This window comes from Ctenocephalides felis, unplaced genomic scaffold (assembly GCF_003426905.1).
Source record: "Ctenocephalides felis isolate EL2017-DRISC unplaced genomic scaffold, ASM342690v1 CF-g0.4_SCAFFOLD_01886, whole genome shotgun sequence".
NCBI classification, from domain to species: Eukaryota; Metazoa; Arthropoda; class Insecta; order Siphonaptera; family Pulicidae; genus Ctenocephalides; species Ctenocephalides felis.
This window is the reverse complement of record NW_020538040.1, coordinates 53,310,467-53,338,382: the sequence shown is the minus strand read 5'-3', so window position 1 is coordinate 53,338,382 and position 27,916 is coordinate 53,310,467. Positions and strand designations below refer to the sequence as shown.

General features: G+C 27.1%; 2 protein-coding genes across 5 annotated transcripts; both read left to right on the top strand.

Annotated features, from left to right (window-relative positions):
• The first annotated feature begins 40 nt into the window (after nt 1-40).
• Nucleotides 41-9,419, top strand: LOC113377012. Its single transcript, XM_026617171.1, has 3 exons — nt 41-155; nt 7,767-7,887; nt 8,617-9,419. Exons 1-3 carry the CDS (start codon nt 114-116, stop codon nt 8,829-8,831), a joined length of 378 nt encoding a protein of 125 aa, XP_026472956.1. The 5' UTR covers nt 41-113; the 3' UTR covers nt 8,832-9,419.
• Nucleotides 9,420-14,046: 4,627 nt separating this feature from the next.
• LOC113378104 (protein rhomboid-like) lies at nt 14,047-27,916 on the top strand. Of its 4 annotated transcripts, none has more exons than XM_026618623.1 (8): nt 14,047-14,193; nt 22,607-22,784; nt 24,143-24,322; nt 24,920-25,063; nt 25,125-25,203; nt 25,314-25,414; nt 26,635-26,836; nt 27,589-27,916. In XM_026618623.1, the coding sequence occupies exons 2-8, from the start codon at nt 22,683-22,685 to the stop codon at nt 27,699-27,701; spliced, it is 921 nt and encodes a 306-aa protein (XP_026474408.1). In that variant the 5' UTR covers nt 14,047-14,193; nt 22,607-22,682; the 3' UTR covers nt 27,702-27,916. The 4 variants fall into 4 exon arrangements, with proteins under 4 accessions (XP_026474408.1, XP_026474412.1, XP_026474411.1 ...); XM_026618627.1 differs by lacking the exon at nt 27,589-27,916 and adding an exon at nt 27,407-27,486; XM_026618626.1 differs by lacking the exon at nt 14,047-14,193 and adding an exon at nt 20,033-20,066.

Here is a 27,916-nt window from a genome sequence, read left to right as displayed (position 1 = left end):
CTCGTTTCCATTTATGTTCTTACGACTGCCGTTGAAACAAATCAAAAGTTCCCGAATTGTCAAACGAAAAGCACGTTATTTTTGTGAAACTTTAGTGAATTAATTTTGGTGCAATGGCAATGGAAAAGCAGCTTATTTTTAAAATAGCGGAGCTGGTAAATTTTATTTTTATAATAATTATCTAAACATTTCTGGTTGCACGATGTTTATGGATGAACAAAATAATTTAATATTTGAGATGCCGTTTCAAATTTATTTTCATTGTAAGAACAAATAAATGCATTTCATTTTCATGAAACATTTTGATTCAGTTTGTCATACTGACAAGAGGGAATGAAAATCGAATAAAGTTTTATTTTGGAACTCGAATACTCTTGGTGTAAATATTGTGAGTGAGTCTATATGCGAAGATGATGAAATGTTTCTCAAAATATTACATGTTGATTATAAACGGCTAGTACATAACTATATTTTTGCTACTATATTTTGTATTTGAAGTTAAATTATGACAATTAAGAATATTTCACCCTCGGTGATATTATATACTTATCCATTCTTCATTATTTAGATTAAATAATTATTTAGCAATAAAAATATTGAAAATAATCTCGCATTTTAAAATATGCTTTCACATCTAGTATTCGATGATTGCATTAGTAAATGCATTAGGTAATGCTAGATTAATGACGCCAGAATTGAATTAACATAAATCGTAGTATAGGCTGTGTTCATTTGTTTACAGTGGGTGTGTGAGGTCATTCGTATGATGTCATAAATTCTTACTCAATTTCGTGGTCCCACATGTTTAGAAATCTTAATCTTAGTCTGTGTTTTTTTCTTCAAAACAAATATTGTTATGTTGTATTTTTCATATATGTGTAATATGGAATTAATAGATAATCCAGTGAATTTATGTATTAATATCTTCAATGTTGATGCTGCATTATATTGTTTCATTTGAATTTTGAAAATTAAAAGTGGTATTCTGGTCTTGATTTTTTTGCATTATTTAACTATTCAAGAATTTGTGTACAAGAGGATGTCCCAAAACTAAAATTATTTTCAGAGATATAACTGATGTTTCATCATGAAAATTCTCTTCTCTTTCCTTCCTCAGAAAACTTTAAACGCGTTTTTCTCGAAACTTTTTGGATACGATACCCACGATTTCTCAACTTTATTTATTTAAAAATTTTATACAGTCTGCTTATAGACTTTTTTTAATATGAACTACGCTTAACCCCAAATTCTGATGTTTACTATTTTCAAAAAATTCTAGAATATCAAAAAAATGCGATTTATGACGGAAAAATTTTAGTTTTGCGTGCACGAATCAAAAATATATATAATAGTATATAATGAAATTATATACCCACTATTATGAAATGAATTTGTGATAATACATTCTATCTCTATCACATTACTTAAGATCAAAATGGCAGCATGTTATCGTTTTTCTAATTGAATTAAAATAGGTTTTGACCAGCTCTTCATTTTCTGCTTAAATTTGTACTACTATTGATTTTTTTCATCTTTGTTTCAAAATCTTCTGAATATTTTGGCATACCCTTGTAGAAGATGGATGAATGTGTGTGTGTATGCTTGTGTGGGGATACAATTTTTTGTCGATGATTTCGAGAACACGGATTGAATTATTCAAACAAAAATTGATTCCTATTCACGATAAGCCGTTTACTTATTAGTTTGTGGCCGAGGCGGGTTTGAAGATAAACAAAAAAAATAGACAAAAAGTGCCAAAAATGGTAATTCAGTTTTTGAAAAACGGAGCGTCCGATTTGAATGATTGAAAACACATTTTACTTGTATCGAACGAAATGAACAACTGTAATTCAATGAAAAAAAAGTTAAAAAAGTAGACTACTACGCGGCGCTCACGTGCTCCGATATTTCGTCTCTAAAAGGGGTATGCAGCGCGATTGCTTTAAAAAAAGTCAAAATTAAAAAAAAAAATGAAAAACAAAAAAAAAATTCAAAAAAGTCATTTTTTTTTAACAAAATCTCAAATATTAATTTTTTTCAAAGTTTTAAAAAAATCTCAAAGTTTTCCGTAATTTCCGTAATTTGGCCATGCACTACTAGTTTTCCACTGAATTCTCCCACTGTTATGTTTTAAAGAGAGCAGTGAAATTTAAGCTCAAGTATACTGAATATAGAAATGACATAAGCGTTTGCCTCATTCAATTTAAAACGTTGTATACGAAGCACGTTTTATATGATTTCACAAGGCCAGTCGTCGCCGGAAAATTAAGTGTTTATAGCTAGCGCTGCGTCTGAAATATTCGATGATAGGTAGCACCGGGTATCATAATAACCTAGTTAACACGATATAGCACATCTATGAATGGCAACATTATTGTTTTTTGTGGATATTTTTACTCAAACTAGTGATGTTTGGCATCGAATCTGAAGTCAAATTGCTGCAACTTTACTTTCTTATAGGCAAATGTTAAAACAAAAATTGAAAAAAAAAAATATTTTGTAAATTTAGATTTTTCTTGAAAAAGATTTTTTTTCTTGATTTTAATTATATACATGTATTCATATTTACATATGCTAATAAATATAAACATGCGTAGTAATTTTTCGTGACGGTTCCACAGGTGTTGTAGCATGTAAGATGTGTTTTTAGTGGGTAGTTATTGCTTAAGAAGTCGGTATTATTCAACAGATTGACCTTTATATAATAATAAATAATTGTTTTCAATTTCTGAAAATGATCTTAAGTTGTTAACCGTCAGAACATAAAATATAACAGTTTCGAAGCTTCCCAAATTTATACCCTCACCTAATTTTTATATTAAACCGTATAAAATAATACACAAAAAATTCCGTATTATTTCAATATTGAATTTCTATTTAATTAAGAAATTACATTTACTATGAACAAAATTATAATATTATCATAGAGCTAACCATAAATTTGATGTTAAAGAATTTTCATAACTAACCATTTAACGTTATTATTAAGGTCATGGATTTTGTGTTATTTTTATTTAATCCGTTATAAAATTAAATCTCTAACTCATCGCTTTAATATAAATATCTAATTTGATATGAATTTATATGATCGTGTTACAATTATTTTATTAGTGCAGACTCTATTTTTCATAAGAATCATATTTAATTTAATACTTAATTAATATTTAATTTAATACTGTCTTTTAGATAGAGCGCAATTCAATCAAAAATTTGTATGGAAATAGCATAAAAAAATTTTCAAAAATTTTCAAAAATTTTGCAGAGCGTCGAATTTTCAATAAAAAAAATACACGAATTTTCACTTTTAATTTGTCGCTAAGTTAACTTAAAATTATTTTTTTTTAATTTTCAAAATTTTGTCCATGGTATTTCCATACAAAGTTTGATTGAATTGCGCACTATCTAAAAGTTAATATTAAGAGCTGAAACTTTCAGAGATTTGTTTTTTATCAATTTGGAACCATTTGAGCCCTTGGGAGCAAGGAAATTCGATAATGTCCATATTAAGGACCACCCGGAAAGTCGGTGTGGCGTCGGAAGCAAATTTTTGATGGAAGGGCTCGTTTTTTTAGACAGTCAGTGTTAGCTCTTTTTTATTTTTTGGCATTGTAGACCATATAATATTTTGAGAGGCTCAAGCCCACCTAGCCCACACGGTTCCGACGCCACTGTATATATATACATATATATCAATGGTATATGATATGTGATATCAATCATATAGTACCATACACATATATCATTCACAATTACTATTAATATGTAATCATTTGATAACAAAATGTCCAACATTCTCAAATATTTACGTTTTTATATGTGACCTCAGTTAATTTTTTGTTAATAAACGCGTGCGAATTTTTATTTTAGAAAGTGCCCTTCGTACCCATTAAAGTTATGCACATCTTATGTATGGCAAAGAAACCGGTCTGAATTTGTAAACAACGGATTTCGTGTGTTGAAATCGTTGAGAAATTAGTAATCGTTTGAATTTGTTTGCATTATTAAAACAAAGTGTGACGGTTAAATTTAAACTCGGTCGTGAGTCATTAACATATTTTTTATTTCATTTTGTGTTACAAATAAAAAATCTTATATTATATTAAAATGTACATAATAAATTAAAACGCTTTTTATTTATTTAAAACCAAAGAAAAATGGAAGAAGAAAAAATAATAAAAATGAGAAAGTATATTCAGCAATAATAATAAGAATGACATCGCCTTCAGGTAAATTGCTATAAGTTCTCTCATTGAAAATTAAAATTTTTTGAAAACTTTGAAAGAAGTATATTTTTGAGAATTTTGAAATAATTTGAAAGATCTTCTAAGCAATCGCACTGCGTATCTGGTTTAAAGACGAAGCGCGTAAGCGCTGCGTGGCAGTCTAACGGAACGGAACCGATATAAATGCGAATAAAATTTGTCCTTGTCATAATCTCTATAAAATATATGATAATTTGATGTGCATATGTCTAATGATCATTTCCCAGAATTTAACTTCATAGTAATCAGCACGTCTCTCCACTAATACGAATCGAATGGTTTTTTAATTAATAAACATAAAGATATATACAAATTTTTATTTTTATTTTTTTCGATTACTATAACTTACCCTACGGGAAAGTAATAAAAATGATTATAATAATAACAACAATAATAATAGTAATTTATAATGATTTCAAGAAAATAATGAGAAAGAATTGCCATTGAGGCGGCTTGGGTAGACTTTGTAGAGTACTCAATGGGCTTTGTCTAAGCTTACTCAATAAGGGTGTTTATCTTTATAGTTTTCTGATTAAGTTTATTTTCTCATTTATAGTCTTCACTATTCCTATTTGATACGTTGTTGGGTGTATCTACTCTCTAATAAATATTATATTTTTAATGTATCTTGTTAGCGGTTTCTGCTTATTATTTCATTATAAACAGATCGCAGAATAAAGTAGATAACAAAAAAATAGTGTACACGTTATACTGTTTTGTTGCATGAACCATGATAGGTTCATAAACCTAAGACATTTTCAATGTTTTCTGTTGAGATTTTATTATGTTTATTAGGTATTTTATATTATTGTTATTGGTGTCTTTATAGGGTGTTGTTAGAGTTCTGTGCATGTACTGTGTTTTCGCGCGTAATATATGAATTTTTATAATAAATATATTAGTTTTAAATATTTCTGTGCTTTTTTTCTCTTCAATAATATAGAGGCTATTTGTTATTGATATTTTCTATTGATTATACAATTTAGCCAGTAGCAGTTTCTTTCTTGATTATTGGCCTGAACATGTTTAGTTTTTTTTACTGGTGATGAGTCTACTACCACAGTCACATTTGTTCTAACTAAAATATATTGCTAATAAAGTTTTTTTCCAGCGATTTACGGAATTAAGGAAAGCTCTAAATAATTTTAGTAGATATTATTTTATAATTTTTGGATGCATATGTAATTTTTTCATTTACAACAAATATAATTTTATAAAATATGTTTCAAAGCCATTTGTGTTAAATTTATGGTGTTTGCAATTCTGACTAATTTTACATGTAGTAATGGAGTTAATTAAAAATAATTATCAGTTCATTTTTATGACATCATTATTCGAACGTGCGAAGGCAGAATTATATTTTAATTTATGATTCATACTTTACAAATGCTTGAAATGAATTCTGTATAGAATAATATCAGTTTCAACTAAAAAAATATGGGTCGATTTTTAAATATAAGAATTATTTTTTTATTATTTTATAACAAGCAAAATTGCTTAAAAATGTCACAACAACTGTGATGTTCTTTTTATTTAATATTAAGTTAATTTTCATAATAATGTAAGTTTGCTTATAATAGTGTAGTTTCACATTGCAATGTATTATTTCCAATTGTAATGTATTATTCCATTAAAATACAATAAATGACAAATTTTCATTAATAGAGAAGTTATTCGTAAAGTTAAGTTAGTTATTTATAAAGGTCTGGTCGATGTTCATCAAAAACTAAACTGATTCCAACTGATATATTTGGAACAGTTTTGAATTTCCAAAATCAGAACTAAAATTTAAGCAACTTTCTGCTGATTATGAAGAAATGGTTTGGCTAGTCTTGGAAAACTGATCTACTAGATTTTTTTCGAGTTTCATCAAATGGCAAATGGCATTTAAATTTTTGAAATCGGTGCAGTCGTTTTTGGAGTTAAAAACTAAAGGGCAAATTTTAGCTTACATATCCATTCAATCACTCATATATAAACTGTTTCTAATTTTTTGTCAAACGAACCAGATTAACTTAAATCCTCGAGAAAAATTAGCAAATCGGATTTTCCGGTGAAAACATAAAACTTAGTAAAAGTTTTTAATCATTATACAAGAATAGAAAATTACAATAAATAAAATAATATATATTTTCAGTAATATTATATTATTGATTGTACAACATTCATTGCGAGTATTGACCTACTACGTTTCCACTATTTTATTGTAAAATTGTAATCTTATCTTATCTACGTTGGTATATTACGTTGTGTGTGAATGGCATTCATATAGTTTTCATACAGAAGAAATTCACCTATATTCGTTTTAAAAAAAATAAAATCATGTAAATTGGGTTTTAAAAATAAAATTAATTTAATTTTTATATAATTCTTTTTTAGAATTGCATAATTTTTTAGCCTTTGTTGACCCATCTTCAGTGCATACAAATAATTCAAACAAAACATGAAAATGAAGCACAAATTAATGTGAAGCACTAGTCATAAAATAAAAAAAATTACGATCAATGATTGTATTCAATGATTTCAAAATGGTATGATCACAAAACTGTACTCTTACAAGTCTTTTTGATTTATTTTAATTTGATATTAAATTTTTGTTTAGTTTTATAATTATTGTATATATTAAATAGCGCTTCCCATTATTTTAATTGTTTGTATGCACTGAAGATGGTTCAAACCAAGATTTGAAATATATGCTGATAGAGACTATTAAGATATGTAATGTATTCTAATAGAGACTATTTTCTTAATTTTTTTCAAATCTTTGGATAATTTAAAAACACTTCATCGTATATCTTTCACTATCTGAAAAAAAACCTTACACTTTATATACGAGGTGTGTTCAAAAAGTACCCGGAATTACTAATAATTAAATTTCGCGGGTCTGGAGTGTCTGATTGTCAAAATTTTTTTTTTATTGTGTTGGTATACATGCCCCTAAAGTATGATGAAATTTTCAGCTATATTCACTGTTTACTTTGTCTGTGGTAGTCGCTAAGGTTCGACGTGTTTTTCTGAGCTCGGCGATTTTTACAATGGAAGAATTGAAAAGTCAAAGAATTTGTATTAAATTTTGCGTAAAAAATGAAATAAAGTGTTGCAAAGTGCAAAAATTCACCAGATATGGCTCCGTGTGACTTTTTCCTATTCCCAAAGTTGAAGAGACCCATGAAAGGACGGCGGTTTTCCTCGATTGAAGAAAATCGCTGAGAGTGCTCAAGGACATATCAAAAAATGAATATCAAGGGTGCTTCGAAAATTGGAAAAAACGCTGGCATAAGTGTATTATATCTGGGGGGGACTACTTTGAAGGGGACCACATTAATGTAGACGAATAAATAAATATTTTTTTGAAAAAACGAAAATTCCGGGTACTTTTTGAACAGACCTCGTATATGCTTGTGTTTATGTATGAGCATATGCACAAAGGTTTTAATATACATTTGAAGGCTTATTGTATTGGGTTATTTCTTTTAATAACCGATTATTCTATTCCTTATAAAGGTGTTGGCTTCCATTTGCCTTGGCCTTCACTGCTACAGCGGACTTAGCGACTTGCATGCCAATCGTTTGGCCACTGGCACTTTTATTGGCTACATAATTATTCTCATCGGCTTAGCTGGCGGTGAGTATTTCTTATTAAAATTCATAATTTATGTTTGGAATGTGTCAAAGTCAGAATTTGATATTTTGGTATACTGATTCTGATTTTTTCTCAGATGATGATATATAAATTATATATTATTATTATTATTATATATATTATATATATTATTATTCTCATCGGCTTAGCTGGCGGTGAGTATTTCTTATTAAAATTAATAATTTATGTTTGGAATGTGTCAAAGTCAGAATTTGATATTTTGGTATACTGATTCTGATTTTTTCTCAGATGATGATATATAAATTATATATTATTATTATTATTATATATATTATATATATTATTATTCTCATCGGCTTAGCTGGCGGTGAGTATTTCTTATTAAAATTAATAATTTATGTTTGGAATGTGTCAAAGTCAGAATTTGATATTTTGGTATACTGATTCTGATTTTTTCTCAGATGATGATATATAAATTATATATCAAAACGTATGGTAAAAATTCTTTAAAATCTTTGCCATTAAGTATTTGTCGTTTGTCTTTTATCAAGATTTTATTCATTTATTTAAATATTAAAATTGACTATATTTAACACACTCATATATGTGTGTGTATGTATGTAGTACATATATTTATGTTCATATATGTATATATGTTATACAGATTTATGTAATACTTATGTGCATGCAAGAAATTGAATGAAGTGCGTATGAGCATGCAAATAAAAATTTATTTCGCGTTTTATTCAGGTCGTTATCAGAGGTATCAGATGGACCGCCACCTCGAGTGGTACTTTATAGGTCTCGCCGTCGTTTTGTATGTTGCCTGTGGAGGCCTGTACATTGACCAATACGATAATTATATTAAGGGAGATTATAGGGACAAGGGTCTTGCTTGCGGTTCTTTCGCCATCATTACGGCAGCCGTCCTTATTGCTGACATCGGCAACAGTCTTCGAGGTTAATTACTGAAAAGAAAAAGGCGATAAGTTATTTTTTTCTTTATTGCGCTTTAGTTAGAGAATTATTTCTGAAAAATAAGTTTTGTGATGAATCTAAATCTTTTTTGCAGAAAAAATCATGCAATCAATTTCTAAATGTTTTTATTTTGTGTAATGATTTTAAATTTATATTGTCAGTTTCATATCAATATATCTGCACCTTTGGACAACCAATGGAAGATTTAATATCAAATTTACTCATTTCAATTGTAACTCTAGGAGCAGTTTATAAGAATTTTCAATTTTTATTAGCTCTTTCAAACAAATAAAGCCAAATTTTTCTATTTATGTTATTATCTTTAACTCCCTATCTAAGATAATAACAGGAGAATATGTATAAATAGGAGAAAAGAGAAAATGTATAGTCGTATTCTTGATATAATTACCTACATTCTAGAATTCTTTGGGAATACATATGAATTTGATCCTAAATTTTATTTATTTATTTTGATAATTTGGCAACTTGTGTTTAATTACATTTTAAGTCTTCTACATTTTTATATTTAATTTTATCAATGACAGCTTCGTCTATGTATTAGAATGATTATTTTATAAAATAGTTTATATAATTTTCTTTGTTATATTATTTATATACTTTTACAAGTAATTACTTAAGATTTTTTGTTATAGATTCAGATATGTATAAATTCAGTCTTTTTGGATACAGCTTTTATGTTTTATAATAGATTTCGATATGATTTCTGAAATGAAAAATAATATTATGTGATGATTTTGGATTCGGAATTTCTACTGCCGCAATAACTTATTGCCGAGTTTGATATACTATAAATGAAAATACCTCTGTATATTCAGTTTTAGTGTACACAATTCTCATTTTGTATTAAGAAATTTAATTTATATCATGTACCTAATAAATAAGAGTAAGATTTTAAAGTAAGATAATATAAAATATATTTTTATAGTTTTTCAGAGACAATAACGCAAATATTTATACACGTTAATACTCCATTTTCAGTTTTATCATATGAGAATTTAATTGACTGCCGGTAGTTTCATTTTTATTTTTTCTCTAAGACTTTTTTTTAAACATAAATTACTTATTTTGTCATGTGTCAAAATTGTTGTGTATGGAAAGAAAATTTATTGTACCTTATTGTTTTATATTAGCTTTCTTATTACTAATCAATAAAACTATAAAATATGTAATACTGCCATTTACTTTACAAGAACCTAGCAGGTTAGTTAAAAATTTTCTTTACTATAAGATGTTGGTGTACAATTCTAGTCTTAAGCGAAAAAATATATTAAAAAAACAAATTTGTAAGTGCTGTGTATTTTTCGATGCACGTTTAACGTTCCGAAGCTTTACTGTATTTATGTACCTTTAAATTCTAGCTTTAACATAATTAGCTTATGTTTTCTAATTTTATAAATGTTTATTAATAAAGTATATAAGTTGTATTTGAGTTTTTTTGTCAGCATTTAGCCAATAAAACATACATTTTATATATTTACATTGTAGATATTTACCACATGTTTTATAGTTTAAATTTGGACACTTATACTGTTCTATTTTCATACTTTGGTTTTCAAAACGTTTGTTATATATCATCTTGTGTGTCGTTAATTAAATTGGTTTAAAAAATTGATTTTCATTGATGGCATTTAAAGAATGCAAATGGTATAATTACATTGTTGATATAATAAAAGATAAAATGATAAAATTAATGAAACAATAATACATGCATGAAATACTACATTGTACAGACTTCTAATCTATTTTATACATTTATATCATCAGTCTTATTGTTGAAATGAAATCTAATAATAAAATAATATGTAATTCTTTGATAAGAGCTTCGTAATGGAGTGCTTGTCAGCTGAAGCAAGCGCTCTAATTATCACAATTGACACAAATTTACATCAAATTATAAAATATAAAAAACTTAATGTTATAGAATGTTATTCAAATATTAGATTTAAGACTATATTAATCGTGCTTCATATTATATATATATTCTTCTCATGCATAAATTTAATAATTAATATTTTTATGTATTTAGAAACACATTATAATTATTTGAAATATTTTATCTTTGCGATTATCGTTGTGGAATCTTTTAATGCGCGAGTCATTCTTCGGTATCAGTACAAAGTTTCCTAGGAACGTGTATGCGCACTGAATTTAAAAGATGATGTTTACATTTAATGACTCATAAATATTTCTGCTAATGTAATTGAAGTGCAGATCGATTTACATAATGCTAATCAACACAAAAACATATTACGTTTGCTTTTTTATTGCTGAATATTTGATATAAATTTCAATATTTTGCGGAAGGCCGCACGCGGAAATTAAGCAATTCGTTAAAAATAAATTGTTGAATTTTTACATTTTTATGGAAATGATTTTTGCATACAGGAAGATTTTTCTATTAATGCAAATTACTTATAACAATAACATTCATGCTTTTAAGTTCACCCACAGAAACGTTATACATATTAATGGGCCAGTTCTGCCGTCAAATAGACCAATTACGTGCGGATGAGGCGTATATTTTTGATCGACTATTAAACTTGTACTTGTTTTGTGCTTTTTGTTTGTACTTCAAAAATATTAATAATCAATATATATTTTATAGTTTTTCATTTATTTGGTATGAATAAAATATGAAATTATAGAGACAACACACGCCCGGTTAATAGGTTAATCTAGAATAACGTTGCAACTGTATGAACTACAAGCAAGTGATTTTTTTACAAAAAATAGCGACTGTCTGAAAACTTTTTTCGATATTCTCGAATTGTTTAAAAATAGTAAAAATCGGAATTTGGAGATGAGTGTAGTTCATGTAGATGAGAATCCTGTGAAGAAGACTCTGCAAAAATATCAAGTAAATCATTCTAGTGGAAATTGAGAAATTGTGGGTATCGCATCGAAAAGGACAGTTTTGAAAAATGTGTTTAATGTTTCGCGGAAAAAGAAAACAGAAGAGGATTATCAGGATCAAATAGCTAGATCACTGAAAATAATATAAATTTTAAAAAATCTTCTTATATACATATGCTGGAGTAGTTAACTTAATATAAAAAAATCGTTTTATTTAAAATTCTCGACCCTTTAAATATAGTTACTACAATAAACAGAATTTCAATAATTTAATGTTGCAGTTTTTACGAGCAGTATTCTAAGAGAAATAAAAATAATAACAAATATAGAGAAAAATGTGTCTTAAAAATAAACCTAGTGATATATTAGAATTGGTGATATGAAAATTTAATATAATAGTTTTTAAAAACAGACGTACTTTTTGTCTAATGGAACTCTAGTAATATTTCGAGTTTTTAGCCCCTTTATTGGAGTCGATTTCTCCAAACGGCGCCCGTCGTCATGACAACCGGGCAGACGCCGACGCCAGTCTGCAAACGCACATCATCGGGCAGAAATTCTCATAGTGTGGTTTGCTTCTGAAATTTTTATTTCACACTTTTCTTAAATATTGTTATTGTATAATTTTATTATATTTTCTTATTGAAAATATAACATCTTCCACGTTTTTACTATAACAGACATGAAGTACTCTTAAGTAACGAATATCAATAAATTTCTTCAAAATGCAAATAAAGATTTATTTAATTACCTCATCATTTGAGTATAGGTAATTAGAATTAAATAATATTTTCAAGTAGTGTAGTCAGCGCTGGGTGAAAAATAATTTTTTTATATTATTGAATAGGATTATGTATATAGTAAATTAACTATGATATGACATTGAAATTAAAGTATATCTATGAAATGCTAATTTATTAGTATATCTATTGATTATTACATTTATTATACTAAAATAATATGATCTCATTAATGACACGATTTTTACAAGACTTTGAGCAAAATCAGATATCATGCCCTTTTAATTTTTTGTCTAATTATTTGCAATAAAGATGATCTTAGAATTAATGTAATTTAAATGTCAATAGGTTTATTGAGTGCAGTTTCCGTTTGATAGGAAACAAAATATAAATTTGCACAACAAATCAAACAATTTTTATAATTTTGTTGGCACGTATATAAGCATAAATTTTTGTATACTTTTATGTATACCCTTAATGAAGTAGTAACTATACCAAGTTCTCTTTGCAATACACGTGTAAAAACATTTTGACATTGTTTTATACAATTTCTAGACATCCAATAATAAGATCAGTGCACCCATGTAAATATACTACATTCCGTATCAAGGAGCTCAACGCACTTGATCAATTTGCTAAAACAAAACATAGTAATAAATATAATAAAATAAAGTGTAGTGTAGTGTTTTTGTACAAATATAAATATTTTTAGTCTTTTAATGAGTTAAAAACACTTTTAATAATATTTAATTTCATTTATTTTTTTAATATTATCCAGATTTTTGTTTAAACAAACATGGCATTTAGATAATTTATCATTTATATTTATTTATTGTTATATACGTGCCATAAATTTTAATTACGATTATCAATATTTTTACTGATAAATTTGCACTCAATTTGAGCTCAATTGTACAAATCACACATTGTTCTTCTTTCTTTTAACGATTTCAATTAATAATGCTAATAAATACTTCTTTTGGTTACAGAACGTTATAATAAAAAATATCAATATTATTTTTTCAAAGTATTTCTATATATGTATATAAATAAATTGACTTTATCTTCCTATTGATCCTTATTACGTGTACATATAGATATAATGGATTATCAGTCTATTGATTTCAAAGCTATATATATACTACTATCTTTAATTCCAAACGATTCGACATACAATTTGATGTCATCATCAGTGGATGTTGAACTTGGTATTTTACATCTAAAAATGTGTACACATCACAGAATTTTGCACTAACATTGATGCAACTAACCAATCAATAATAATGAATTTTTTGTAAATAGGAAAAATAATGAAAGTTTTGTTTTACAAAAATGTGAAAAAAATATAGTATTTTGGCACAGAAACATGTAATTGCTGTTGGTACCGAAGCCAATATCATATTAAACTTTATTAATTTTTAATGAACTTTCGTTTAATGCTATATAGCACTTATGTAATAACAATTGGTGTAAAATATGTGTCTGCAATAAATGCAAAAATATATCAAAGATAATAGCGAAATTACAAATAAATCCAATAGAGTTCTCGGTATGGAAAGGAGTATAGGACTCACGTCCTAGTGTACAGTATGGGTAACAATTGGGGTTCTGTGTTTTGTGCATTTAAACACAGTATAAGCCGCGCTTCCAAACCAACTGGTTTCGTAGTAGATTTTGTGTGTCGCTCAAAAACACGTGAATTTTTGGTAAAAAAGGAAAATGATCCTGAAAACAAGTAAGTTTGTTTAATTTACTATAAATATTATGCTTTTATGTTTTGCAGATCTCACTTCATTTATATCTCATAGCTCATTTTTAATTATTATTATTGTTTATATACTGATTTCTAGTTAGTTGAAATAAAAAAAAATTAAAACGTTTTGCTAAATTTTGAGAAAAATCTATTTGTATATAGATCTACAGTTTAAATATTGTTAAAGTAATCATTTCGACAAGGCTTTTAAACAAATTATTTATGGTACTTTCTTATTTTCCTCACATATACATGATTTTTTGAGAACCATTTGAATTTTAAAATTAGTTCCAAAAATAATACATTTATTAAATTTTGTTAACAATTTGTTAAATATTTTATAGAATTTTTTCCTCGTTTAAATAAATCAGTAAATTTAGTTCCAACAATAATACTAAGGGTTCTACGAAATAATTAATTATTTTAATAATGTGTCATACTAGATAAACGTGTCAACCGACATTAAGTCTCAGTTATTTTCATTATCAATTATCATAGATATTGCAATGTGATATTTACCGTATTAATTTGACTCGACTATTAAAATATATCATAAACTCCAGCTTGTAGATAGCAGATAAATATTATTAACAATTATAATTAAAAATATTGATGCAGAACCTTGAGTAAAATTAACCGAAAATAATTTAAAATAGCTATTTTTTATTAGTATAGTGAATCTTAAACGTGATATGTATATAATATACTATATAAATCAACTTTTTTCAACTTTGCATTGATTAAGTCTTGTGAAGCGACCTCATATTTTACACATAATTCAAAACATATAAGTTTTTAATTGTTTTTTTCTTGATTCTGTTTTTTGAATAACAATCAAAATTTAGCATCCTATAAACCGTTATGATGATTATTTTTATTGATGACTATTAGAAGCCATCCCCTTATTATTCATCTTTTACTAGATTTCTCATATTTTTATAAGAATGCCCAATTGTTATGCTGATTTTTAACTTTTTGCAATGGTATTTTTCACTTGAAACATTTATTTATCTATGTTTACAATTGAGAATAGATATTTCTATTCTGATTGATGAGAATAGATATTTCTATTCTGCTTGTGGTTGCAAGGCCGATGCATTACTACAGCGCCACGTACTTCCCAAATTATGTAGTCGAATCATTTTTTAAATGTAAATAAACAGAGTCTATAAGCAGGAGTTGTTTATCCGCCAAAGGTTTTAATTTATACAAACCGTTCAGAAGCCCTGAGTACCTGATGAAGTATACACAATATAGCACGTGGGCAACTTTAATGCATATATTAAGCTATATTTAAAACTTGGTGTGATCCTGATAAGGGCAATATGAATTTGCAATATATAAAAATTAGCTATTGGTGCATGGCAGGACGCCTTAAGGATAATTGCTGGAACTTTTCGCACCGTAATTTAAAATTTTCAAATGCGTTAAAATATTTTGAAAACTTTGAAAAAATTATATTTCTGAAATTTTTGAATTTTTAAGAAAATGGAAAGTTAAAAATATATTTTGATCTTCTTTGATATAAATGGTTATCTTTTAAGAGAATCTTTAAGTTATCTTAAGTTTTACTTTTAAGATTAAAATAAGCTTTTTTTTATCAATGCTGTTGCAATGTATGCTGTTTTTGCAATAGTTTCATATGCACGTAAAAACATTGTATATATGCACTACCCTCTCAATTGTATAAAAAGTATTACGGATTTATATCACTATATAAAAATCAATAGTCTTACAATTAGTATTACATCTAAATTGTATTTTTGTTCAAAAAATTATTTTGAACAACCGCGTAAGATCGAAAAGGTGTAAAACAAGAACCTATAAAACGGGGGATAGGTGTACTTATCAAACCTTTATATGTCTGTTGAGTATTAAAGAAACTAATCCAATACAGATCATATTTTGTTATCAAAACTAGTAAACAAATTTGCACAGAATTCTTACAAGTAATTAATGCAATACGAATTGATAAAGAAAAATCTATACTCTCACTTTGAACCAAGTTATAACAGCAGATGTAACAAATTATATTCTGATTTTATTAACGGTTTTATTCAATTTTATTAGCGATGAAAATGCTGGACATACTTGGTAAATAATATGTATTATAAAATCACTGGTATCAAATAGTTATGTAATCGTATAAAAATGAATGAGAAATATTCGATTAATAAAAATAGAATTATCATTGTGCAATTCGGCAAATTCGCGATCCGTTAATCTCTTTCCGCATTCGACTGTTAAGATTAAAATGTACTGGCATCTAACTAACAGCCAGGCATCTGGTTTCCTTCAAACAGATTATTTTTAGACCAGATCAAAATTTCATCTGTAAACACCACTGAAAATACCCATCAACGCGCCTGAATTTGTAGTATATTCAGGTTAAACTGTCAATTTAATACACATAATCTTATTAAAGGTATGGCTCGATTAAACTTCATTATCTAGATTGTAATTTAACAAGCTTTATAATTTATTACGCCATAGTTGATCATATCAATCATAATATAATATCTTCTACATTGCCCAATACTGTATCATTTCAAATGCAATTATATTTTTCGAGTATCAAAAATATTCAGAAGATAAAATAACATTAACAATAAGAACTGAAATTTCATAACAAAAAGAATTGAATACTTAATTCGAAGAAAATAATATAAGGTCGGAGCACATTACTGGATTAATCTTGAATAAAGCAGTATACTTACCATTATATTTTTGAACATGCAAATTTTTGCATATCTTTACGTTTCAGAGGTTTCTGAACAAGATATATTTGTGAAATTATTGAAGTTTATTTTTATCAAAGTATAGTTTATAAAATTAATTACGTTTGATTGAATTTTAATTAAACAAATATACTCGTATGTTTTATGGCCAGAGACAGAAGCAATAGTTAAAATATAAATTAGTTGGATCTGGTGTTAAACAAATTAATACACGAAATGTGTTGTACGATACTTGGACACATTTGTTAACTGATTTACATTCATGCTATTATATTAAAAAAAAGTATATTATTACTGTCAAAAATTATAGAACGCAATAAAATGCGTACTATAGGTATGTGCAAACATATACATTATAAAAAATATACTATAAATAAAAATTTAAAGCATAAATATTAAAATTTATTTAGTATTTAGTATTTAAAAAAGTTCGGTTTGTCTAAAAGCTAACTGTAGTGAGAATGATTTATTAAAAAAGTTTTAAAATAAGTTTCTAAGAGACAACAAAGCTTTGCAATGGATGATTTAATTGCATTTTGCACTTAAGCGCATCATCAACACTGGTCTTGATGACATTATGTTCAATTGGATCCAGTTATTTTATTAGTGATTTAGCATATGGGGGGCACTATAGCAATATTTTCGACGTACTCTACCCCTTTGAAATAATGGAAGCAAAAATATGGATCAGATCTGCTCTTAACTAGCTTGACTGTGATAAACTCAATAAACACCAGCACCAGAACTGGTTGGAATAGAGTTCGTACGGCTGTAATTACAAAGCCTGGACAACCTTATATTAGACAGTGGCAATATCTTATACTTAAACTTAAAAATATATCACAATATTTGTTTTCAAGTGAAAACAATTTCCAAGTAAAAATTGCCCTCATCCGGCATTGCTGCATCAATAAAATATTCGCCCTAATATAGAAATTGTAATAATAAAATTTATCAAACAGAGATGAGACAACTGCTTAAATTTTCTTTTGTTAAAATTGACTTAGTATTAAGTCAAATTAGCCCAACAGCTCATAGGACTCTTAATTTTTTATTGTTCATTACAATAAAAACAGTGTAAATAGAAAAGACAATCAATGGTTGCCTTCTAATATAACATTATTTCAAAGGATAATTAAAAATCTTACAATTAGTTTTGACTGCTTTTTAGAAAATAATAAAAAAAATAGAGAAAAAGATATTTTCATGCTAAAATAATTGTTATGCAATGGGAAACGAAAGGTAAAAAAATACAGTAGAATATCAATAGAAACACGGGATACAGATATTAGTATGAACACCGTAAATAGTAAATAAGTTGATTCATGTCAAGTGTCGATACCTGTTGCGATCTTTAGTCATTATTATTACCTACAATATAGAAGACCTCGATTGTTTCATTACAGTCAATAAAACACTTCAGAAAGTCGTATCTTTTAATTAAGCTGATTAATGATAGATTATTATTACGTTATTCACCGCAACTCGCAATTTATATAATATGACATTGTCAATTCATGCAAAATTATATTCTCTATTTCAATATGAATTAAAGAAATATAAATATATTATATGCAAGTGTATTTATTTAAGTAATAATCACTAGTATCAGGTTGATTTAAAAAGTGTCATTGATTTTTTGCATTGCCGTTTAGTTTAAAGTATTTTGCATGTTATTTATAAAATTTAGGTCATTCAAATTATATGAAAAACAGTGCCTTACTTATTTTGCTAGTTTCAAAGTGTAGAGTTCAACTAGATTTTTGCTTCTGATGTTATATGGGTGAATCTGTGCAAAAAATTATAAATAGTTTTTTTTTAAGTTACTCAGTTTATTTAATTATTCAACTATCCAATTTTAAGAAAATTGCTGATCAAAAAGTGTAATTACATATCTAATTTTGTGACAGTTTTATAATTTTATTGCAGTTTCTCAAACATAGTGAATTATCCTCAATGATTTTTTATGAACTTTTATTATAGCTAGGATTTATAGATTTTTCAATTGCAAGAGTTTTTATAGCTATAACATTGAAGATCTCGATTGAATAGCAAATACGTAATACATCAACATAAATAAATCAAACATTTATTATTGACGGTATGTGATGAATGATTTATACAAGTGAATTTTCCAAAAATAAATATTTTTTTAAATATTTGTTTGCGTCTGCTATAAATAACTTTCCTGAAATGTAATAAAATTATCGAAAAATTACATGATATATTTCATAATTACTTTAACCAAAAAAATAACGAATTACAAATAATAACACAGGTACACAAAAAAAGTTGTCTATCTTGGGTGTATGGCATATGTTCTCTAATGTAGTTTTTACCGGGGGTCAAACAGTTATAAATTGAAAAAAAAACCCGACAAAATCCTCGATCTAGTACTTCTCCATTAAAATTAAAATCTTATAATTTCTGTCGTTTCCTGGCCCTTTTTACCTTAAATGACTAATGAGTTTCAATTAAATGATCTGTTGAGTTTTTTCTATAGATAAGCAGTAATTAGCAAACAAATTTACTCCCTATTGCCTCTGGGTAATCTGCAAACATACTGGCAATTGAATATCTAAAAATATGTTTAAAAATTACTGCCCTAATCTACAAAAAATAGATCATTTAAGTGAATACTCGATAGAAATTTAAGAAACGACAGAAATTATAAGATTTTAATTATCATGTATAAGAATTACTAGATCGGAGATTTTTTTTTCACCATTTTTTGTAGTTTGATCTCAGTTTGATCAGATTTAACTTTAGATTCGTGTTCAGCGGTAACAACTTCATGGGAGAACTTATGCCACACACCCAAATCAGATAAAATTATTTCTGTGAACCTGTGTAATCTTTTCATTAAATTTGAATATTATTTTATAGTTTATTAGGATTTGACCTTGATATTGCCAAAATCATACATATAATACATTTTAAAAGCGGTATTTGGCAAAAGGTGTTTATTAATGGCTTTCTTATTGAACTCTCACTTCCATAATCTCGTGTAATTGATTCGTTAGAACGTTTAATAAAAGTTATTTGACTTCAAACAAAGGTGTATATATATTAGCACTTACATGCGCGCCAACGCATAATCATATTAGTAAGTAGTTGGTAAGTAAATATTATAAATATTTAACACCTGCACACAACAGATGTTGTCATTCACTGCAAATCTTTACAACAATCATTGCCTAATTACCTCATGAAGATGCATTCAATCTTAACCATTAGTCGATACTGCAACGTAGATGAATGATAGTTCAAAAAATATTACATGGACATGGACGTCGATGGAAACAAATGAATGCTTATATTATATTCTTATTCTTAGTAGTATACACACTTATATCTTATTCAATACGCAACTCTGTTACAGTTAGTGTGTGATATAGATTAAATCACGATTTTTGAAGAGTTATCTTCCTGCGGTAACGATTTTAAGTTCAAATGTCAGTTTGATTTCATGAGACTCGGCTGTGTTTGGTTGATGCATTATTACTCATATCGTTTCCATCTTCAGTCACAACAAATTTAAATTAGTGAGACCAATGTGCTTTTGTTTTCATCAAACGCGATTAAGGCATCATTTTTGTGAGTAATATATATATATATATATATATATATATATATATATATATATATGAGTGGAAAAATTGTGCAGCCTGTTTTGTGCGATATTTTTTGTGCACCTCCAATTTTTGTATATGTTTTTCTATATGATAAGTTTTTTTGAAAAATATTTCTGCAAAAGTGTATAGTGCCTTCGACTTTTATGTAAGGCAAAAGTGAAGGACAGTGCAATTCTACCCAAGACGTAGAAAATATGTTTAATTTTAGACCACATGAATTATTATGTACTGCCAGGGTACGGTAGTGATAGTTGCCACAACAGTTAAATTATACTGATTTTGAGATAGAATCTAAAAGGTGAGATAAAGTATGTTTGTTCGACCAAGTTTCCAATACTGCATTGAGTCAGCACCCTACATCGACATGATCTGTAAACCGCAAGGAGTCAAATGTCAAAGTTTGTTCTATTTCTTTTAATAGTAACACCCGGTGGCATATCGTAGAAAAAATTACGTCATATATAAACATAGTTTTTTTATCTATTTATATATTTATTTGTCCTCCTTTTTTACAAACTAGCCATTAACAAGTTTTACAAAATTTTAAATTCTAATTTTACATATAACTAAAAAAATGTATATTATTCTATAATATTCAACATTTGAATCTAAATGAAACAATTTAAAAGGTTTAACTAAGTTTTTTTCTCTATATTATTGATTCCATAAATGACTTCTATTTTTTGACATCTGGAACATACTAAGATTATATGCTCCAAGGTCCCCACATCATTTCCACATTCACACAGTTTTGAGACTCATACCTTAAGTAATTAATTAATCACGTGAGCGAGTTTTTAAGGATTTTTGGACCCCCCTCCCCCTTGGTGATACATGGTTATATTCAAAATTACCCCCGCTCCCCCACCAAGCATCACGTGTATCTTTAGTTATGTGAAAAAACTGTAACATTTTTGAATGAAGTATTTTTTTTTGAAAATGTATGATTTAAAAAAAACAGTTAAAAAATAAATACACGTGATATCTTACTATACCCCTCCTTCCCCCACGTGATATTTTGTGATTTTTTGTCAAACCCCCCCTTCCCCTAAAAATCTCACGTGATTAATGGATGCCCCCTTACATCTTAATCTATTCATTATTGTTATAAAATCTCTATTTTCATTCTTGAATTTATAATACCAAGGGTCTTTTTTAACAAAAATCATTAACATTTACCTTTATACATTGATGATAGTTGCCTATCCACTGCTCTGTTTTTCATCTTTTTAACTATATCCTTATTTAACACTTTGTTGTATTGAATTCCGTCGAAAGCAGCACTTTTGGCTAATTCATCTGCTGTTCTTTACTATTCCTGAGTGCCCTTTTGCCTATGCCATGCTTATATTCTTCCCATAAACATAGTTTTTAACTCCCAAATATCAACATCAAGACTAGCAGATGGCAATTCAAATGTCAAATTCCTATAAGAGCAATAATTTTCAGTTTTTATATAATATAATTTTCTAATTTAAACAACTCAAAGTGCAATATATTTAATGAATATTAATAGTATTTAATTTTTTTATTTATTGATTTATTGACCTTAATACAATATTAAGTTATATGTAAGTTGTTTATCATGCCATTTGGCCATTGAATTCTTTGACAGTTATTAAATATATCTAAATTTTGTAAAATGGTTCATATATTGAAAGACAAAAAATATGTTTGGAAAATACAGCTTTAATAGTTAATCGCCTGGCCGTCCGTGTTAATTTAACTTTGTTGACCTTACGAGAATAACAAAAGTTCTTGATTAATGCTTGATGCATTCTTGATTAAAAATATTGTTTTCCATTGTGCTGCATTGTATTTTATAAAACCTACTAAAACGCCGACTTTGCAAGTACTTCCCATTAAATAATTTGTGACAAATAAATCGGCTCTAGTCTTGTACTAAATAATTGGTAAGAGATTTGCACATAATCTTTCACTGATTAAACTTATGATTAGAACTTAAGCTTTTCACAAATAATCCAAATACATACTACATACATGTATATATTTGGTTTGCAGGTAAAGTCAAAAAACAGCAAACTACAAATGCTGCTGGTTGATATTCTAGGATTTTTTGAAAATAATATTTAGTAAAATGCAAAAGTCCAATATTCCTCTGCGTGCCGATGAACAGACTGTTGTGAATAATGATAATCACTCGCAAGGAAATAAAGTGGTGCCGATTCTGAATGAACAGGTATTTAATTGATTTTGATTTTAATTTAAAAAATCTTATATCTTAACTGATATATGATCACAGTTTGAAATTGAATTCTTCATCATATTATGCGTATTTTATTATACGAAACTGCGAAGTTCAGTCTTATATTTTTGAATCCTGCCCAAGTTCGATTTATCAAAATATCTGTCCACAAAAATATAACTGATGTGATTGTCTATTGTATTTCAAATATGATTTACTACATACAAAGAGCAGTGAAGATCATCGTCAAATGAGAACAATGCGAGCGATTATTAAAAAATTATATCATTCATTTGGCATAATTATCATTCAGCAAACGGTTGAATGAAATCTGAAATTATTTTTCCAAATTTTATAAAATACGTTTCCAGTAATATATAAGTACAATGAATTAATTTTTGGAAAGCATAGTTCTTATTAGAAGTTTTGCTCATATTTGATATTTTCATAGTGTTGACATTGGATCATATTATTTTTATTAGAAACTAAGTATATTGTTTATTATATTAGGTAAAACTTAAATATTTCGTACTGTTCTCATATTGTTAATGCAACTTTTATAGATTGATACTACTTTTTTCTAAAATGGAATAGCAAAATAAATTATGAGTGATAAATAAGTCTTTGTAAAGTATCCAACAGAAACCTGCAAATGTTTTAACACAAAATTTATGATAAAATATTAAGTTTTGATAAAATTGAACCAATTTCAAAATTATTATTAGTTAATTATGTCTAAACTATCAATTTCAATTTTTCGATGTTTTTAAATTGAAGATATAAAAGTTATTAAATCTATAACAGATTTTGTAATACAACTATTTATTAAATTAACCGAATTGGAATGAATATTGTTAGTATTTTATAGCAATGCAAAATTAATAATAAATGTTTGAAAGTGTGTTCAGTTACATATTCAAACATCTTTTCAAACATGGAGAATTCTACAATGAACGACAAACGGAAAAATATATTAAAAGACTGAAATGCCTATCTTTACAAATTGTAGATTCGAATTGAGCTCATTCGAAACTGCATTTACATACCAATACCAATTTTTAATAATTCAAAACAATTTTAGAAAAAAATATTATTCGTTTTTAAAACGGACCGGATGTTTTAACACCAATTTATTTTGAATTGAACAATTGCAGAGTTTTTATTAATTCTGAATATGTCAATATATGAAATATATTGACATAAACATTTGCTATTTTTAGATTGTTTCAGGTAATTATAATAAAATAAATTAATTTCTAGGTATTTTGTTTATAGTAAGCACTAATACCAGTAGAGAGTTTTAGATTTGAATAAATAAATAATATATTAACTATATTTATATTTTGTTTCAGTATAAACAAGAAGCTTGGACGATACACAATAAATTTCAAGATGACTGTGAGCAAGATCTCTCTAAAGTTAGTCCATACAATACGTTGTATAATCAAGTCAATACCAAAACTGCCAAATATTATAAAAATAAGTCACAATGGACTATACCTTACTTAATTATAATCCTTAGTTTAATTCAGGTAAGTTAAATGCTTCTTTTTTTGAATTTTTATTGGCCTCCGCTTTACAGCATTTTTAGCCACCTACATTATTCATATTTTTTTTTATCATGTTCTATACAATTCTTACATATATATTTCTTCTACATTCATCATATATATACTATCTCTTCTTATATCCTAATCTTCCATTCAATTTTCTTTCTTCAATTCCATTCAATTTTCATTCTTGTTCTTGTTTCTCAAGAAAAAAATGTATTAGAAGTAAGAAGGAAAAAAGAAGTTTAGTTTAGAAGATGAGAAGAACATATCTTCTAAACTAAACTTCTTTTTTCCTTCTTACTTCTAATACATTTTTTTCTTGTATTCTACAAATTAACAATTCTTAAATTAGTTTAATATTCTATATTTTAATTCTGGTATTGTTGGAGATTCGAACCGAATTCTTCCGAATTTGGCAGACAATTCATTACATTGTCTGTCTCTATATATCTCTGTCACAAAAGTATTTTACTTTAACACTATGGAATAATATTTAAAGGCCTCAAATTCTTAATTAACTAAATATGAATTAATTAGTTAACTATATTTAAATACTGATATTTCTCTATTTTCTAGATAGCGATTTATACTCTTGGTGGTGACTCAATTCGTGATCTCTTCATATTCATACCTGAACGTAGTCAAGAAGTATGGAGATATGTATCATATGCATTTTTGCACAATGGAACATTGCATCTACTACTGAATATTTTCATCCAGGTAGAAAAAAACTATTAATTATTAAATGATAAATCTAAAGTCATTATAATTTTGTTATCAGTGTTTGGTATCTATTCCACTAGAAGGTAGTCAAGGAAGAATCAGATGCATGATAGTTTACTTTGGTGGTGCAATATTAGGTAATAGAACATGAAAGTTATAACCTAACACTATTAATTATTACCTAACTCATAATTATTTTCATCTCGTCTGTATTATTACATTTGATTTTTTTTTTAAATTATTTTAGGTGCTCTAGGAACTTCACTTTTTCAACCAAATTTGAGAATTGTCGGAGCTTCAGCTGCTGCATATGCATTACTAATGTCACATCTCACGGATATAGTAGTGGTAAAGAAAATTTATTGCAATTTATTTGAAAAACTTGTTAAATTCTAATTAAAATTACTAAATTGTAAAATAACGACACACAAAAATATTTGCAAATTAAGTGCTCTTCTGCGATTTTTATGTTAAAATTCTATTGCGTATTTTTCTATTCTATTGTTGAATTAGGTATAAATCGATAATTGTTGTCAAAGATTTAGTTTTCATAATTAAATTAATTACAAATTTTAAAAATTTTCTAATTCTGTGAAGGCTATTTTCAACTGCGTTAGAATGTTAATGATAGTTTGAAACGTATTTCTGTCAAGAGAAAAACATAGTTTGTTAATGAGTTAATTAATGTATATATATAAACGTATATATATTTATATATTAATTTAGGTATCACGCAATTTATCATTTAGCTGGTTGCATGTGTGATTTGCGCAACCAAGTCGTAAAAATGCATATAAAATCATGCGTTTTTATATTAAACAAGAGTTTGTATTTGTAGTCATTTTTATTGCATTACATTATTATTATATTATTACTACGAATATGCATTAATACTTTGGATGTCCTATATAATAGTTTCACTTCTAGCGAATTGTGCGATTAACTAACTTCCCACCGAGAAAATTTTTATATGTTAGTTCAATATATAGTAAATTCAGAAAGTTTTAATTGCGACAAAATATATGGTGATATATACAGTCATATGAAAATAAGACAATTTGTCGCAACAAAGCAATTTTTTTATTATTTTATTTTAATTACAATCTGTCACACTTCGGACAGTAATTGTTTTGACTTTATTATATATGGATTTTTGAATGGATGACAACCCAGTAGTTGTCCAATCCAGTTTTGATTAATTTTAACTATACTCAAAGTATTTGCTGACATTTTTTATTATATATTGTTGCTTTAAGATCTATAACCTCAAGTCGAAATTTGACATCAAAGCAACAAAGCAATAAATTACAAGACTAACACACTCGAAATATGTTAATTCACAAGAAGATTTTAGATTTTTTGATTTACGTAGCTGAATGATACTTTGTCCATTCATCAAAACCGTTTTTCTTCAAAACTAAACGTTGTGTATAAGTCAACAATTCTCAATATTAAATTAGCATTCAAAGTTTTATCAGAATTTTTAGTGTACCTACATAGAGATTTCTATATTTAAATCTACATATACTTGATTAATAATATATATTAAATTGGCGTGTTCTAATTAGAATCCATATGGGTCCTATCGTCGAGGACGTTTCCTGGCTGTGCTTTTCTTGTCATTAGTCGATATTGTCAGCTATTTTGTGCCATTGGACGCAGTCACTTGGCTAAGCAATTCTACCACTTCTAGTAACGTCCGAATTGGCACAGAAGCACACATTTGCGGCGCTTTAAGTGGCATTGTCATATCGACTGCAATATATTCTAGTGAGTATTAGTATATTAGTTTTTTTTTTCATTTATTACATAAGCCAACGGAGAAAAAAATCTGTAAATTCTGTAGTAAATATTTTATCCACACTGAAGAAAGGGCCTTCGTGGTAGATTGGTTAGCATGTAGATTCGCAATCAGGGTTGCAGGTTCAATCCCCGTCGTGAACAATCTTGATATCGAGCTGTGCCGTTATCAATTTTTACTTTTTTATCATTTCATTGATTCAAATATATATTAATTACAATTTTATCTATAACATACTATATAAATGATAACTAAAATTTTGATTCTTTCTTCTGATTTCTTCTTCTCTTCTGTACCTTAAGTTTCTTTCAATTATTGTGCATTCTTCTATTCCTTTTAGCAGATTGTGTAGGGCATCAGATAATATCCAAATAAAGGCGTTACGTATATATGTCTTTGTGTATAATTTTAAAATCAAATTTTAATATTTTGTCGTCATCTTCTATTGGTCCATGGCTGATCTTTGCCAATTTGTTTTTTAACCAATCCCACACTTACATGGTATTAAACATCTTAATTATGTTTCTATGTGAAAATAGGTCTTCCCTGGCATTGCTGCACTAAACCGAATAACAGTTAGCCCTATTAAATAAATTCTAATAATAAAATAATCAAATATAGATCGATCAACCGTTGGGTTACCATCCAAAGTACAGTACGATTATAAATATAAATAATTACTAATTATTATAAGTTAATTATTAATGATTTTTTCTTACAGGTACCTTAAACTCTTACAGACAACTGGTGTCGTGCGCTAGAATTTTAGCTGCATTAATAGTTGTCTGCTTTGTGGTTTTGGCAGTAACTTATATTCAAATACATTCGCCATAAACTTATTGAAATTGCAATAATCTTAAACATATCAGTCTGAAATTAAGAAATACTCATCGATTTACAATAAATAAATATAACTAAAATTTAATATTATTATTAGAATAAAAAGTTGTGCATCAACTATGATCAACAATATATCAAATTTTTAAAATGTTATTCTAAATTATTGAAAACTATGTTAAATTTATTAAATAATATATACTATTAATCCA

Coding starts and splice junctions, on each gene's coding strand:
- LOC113377012 (XM_026617171.1), top strand. CDS start 114: ATGGCAATGGAAAAGCAGCTTATTTTTAAAATAGCGGAGCTG. Junction 156..7,766: donor TTTTTAAAATAGCGGAGCTG/GTAAATTTTATT, acceptor TTCCTTATAAAG/GTGTTGGCTTCCATTTGCCT. Junction 7,888..8,616: donor TCTCATCGGCTTAGCTGGCG/GTGAGTATTTCT, acceptor CGTTTTATTCAG/GTCGTTATCAGAGGTATCAG.
- LOC113378104 (XM_026618623.1), top strand. CDS start 22,683: ATGCAAAAGTCCAATATTCCTCTGCGTGCCGATGAACAGACTGTTGTG. Junction 25,064..25,124: donor TACTGAATATTTTCATCCAG/GTAGAAAAAAAC, acceptor TTTTGTTATCAG/TGTTTGGTATCTATTCCACT. Junction 26,837..27,588: donor ATCGACTGCAATATATTCTA/GTGAGTATTAGT, acceptor TTTTTCTTACAG/GTACCTTAAACTCTTACAGA.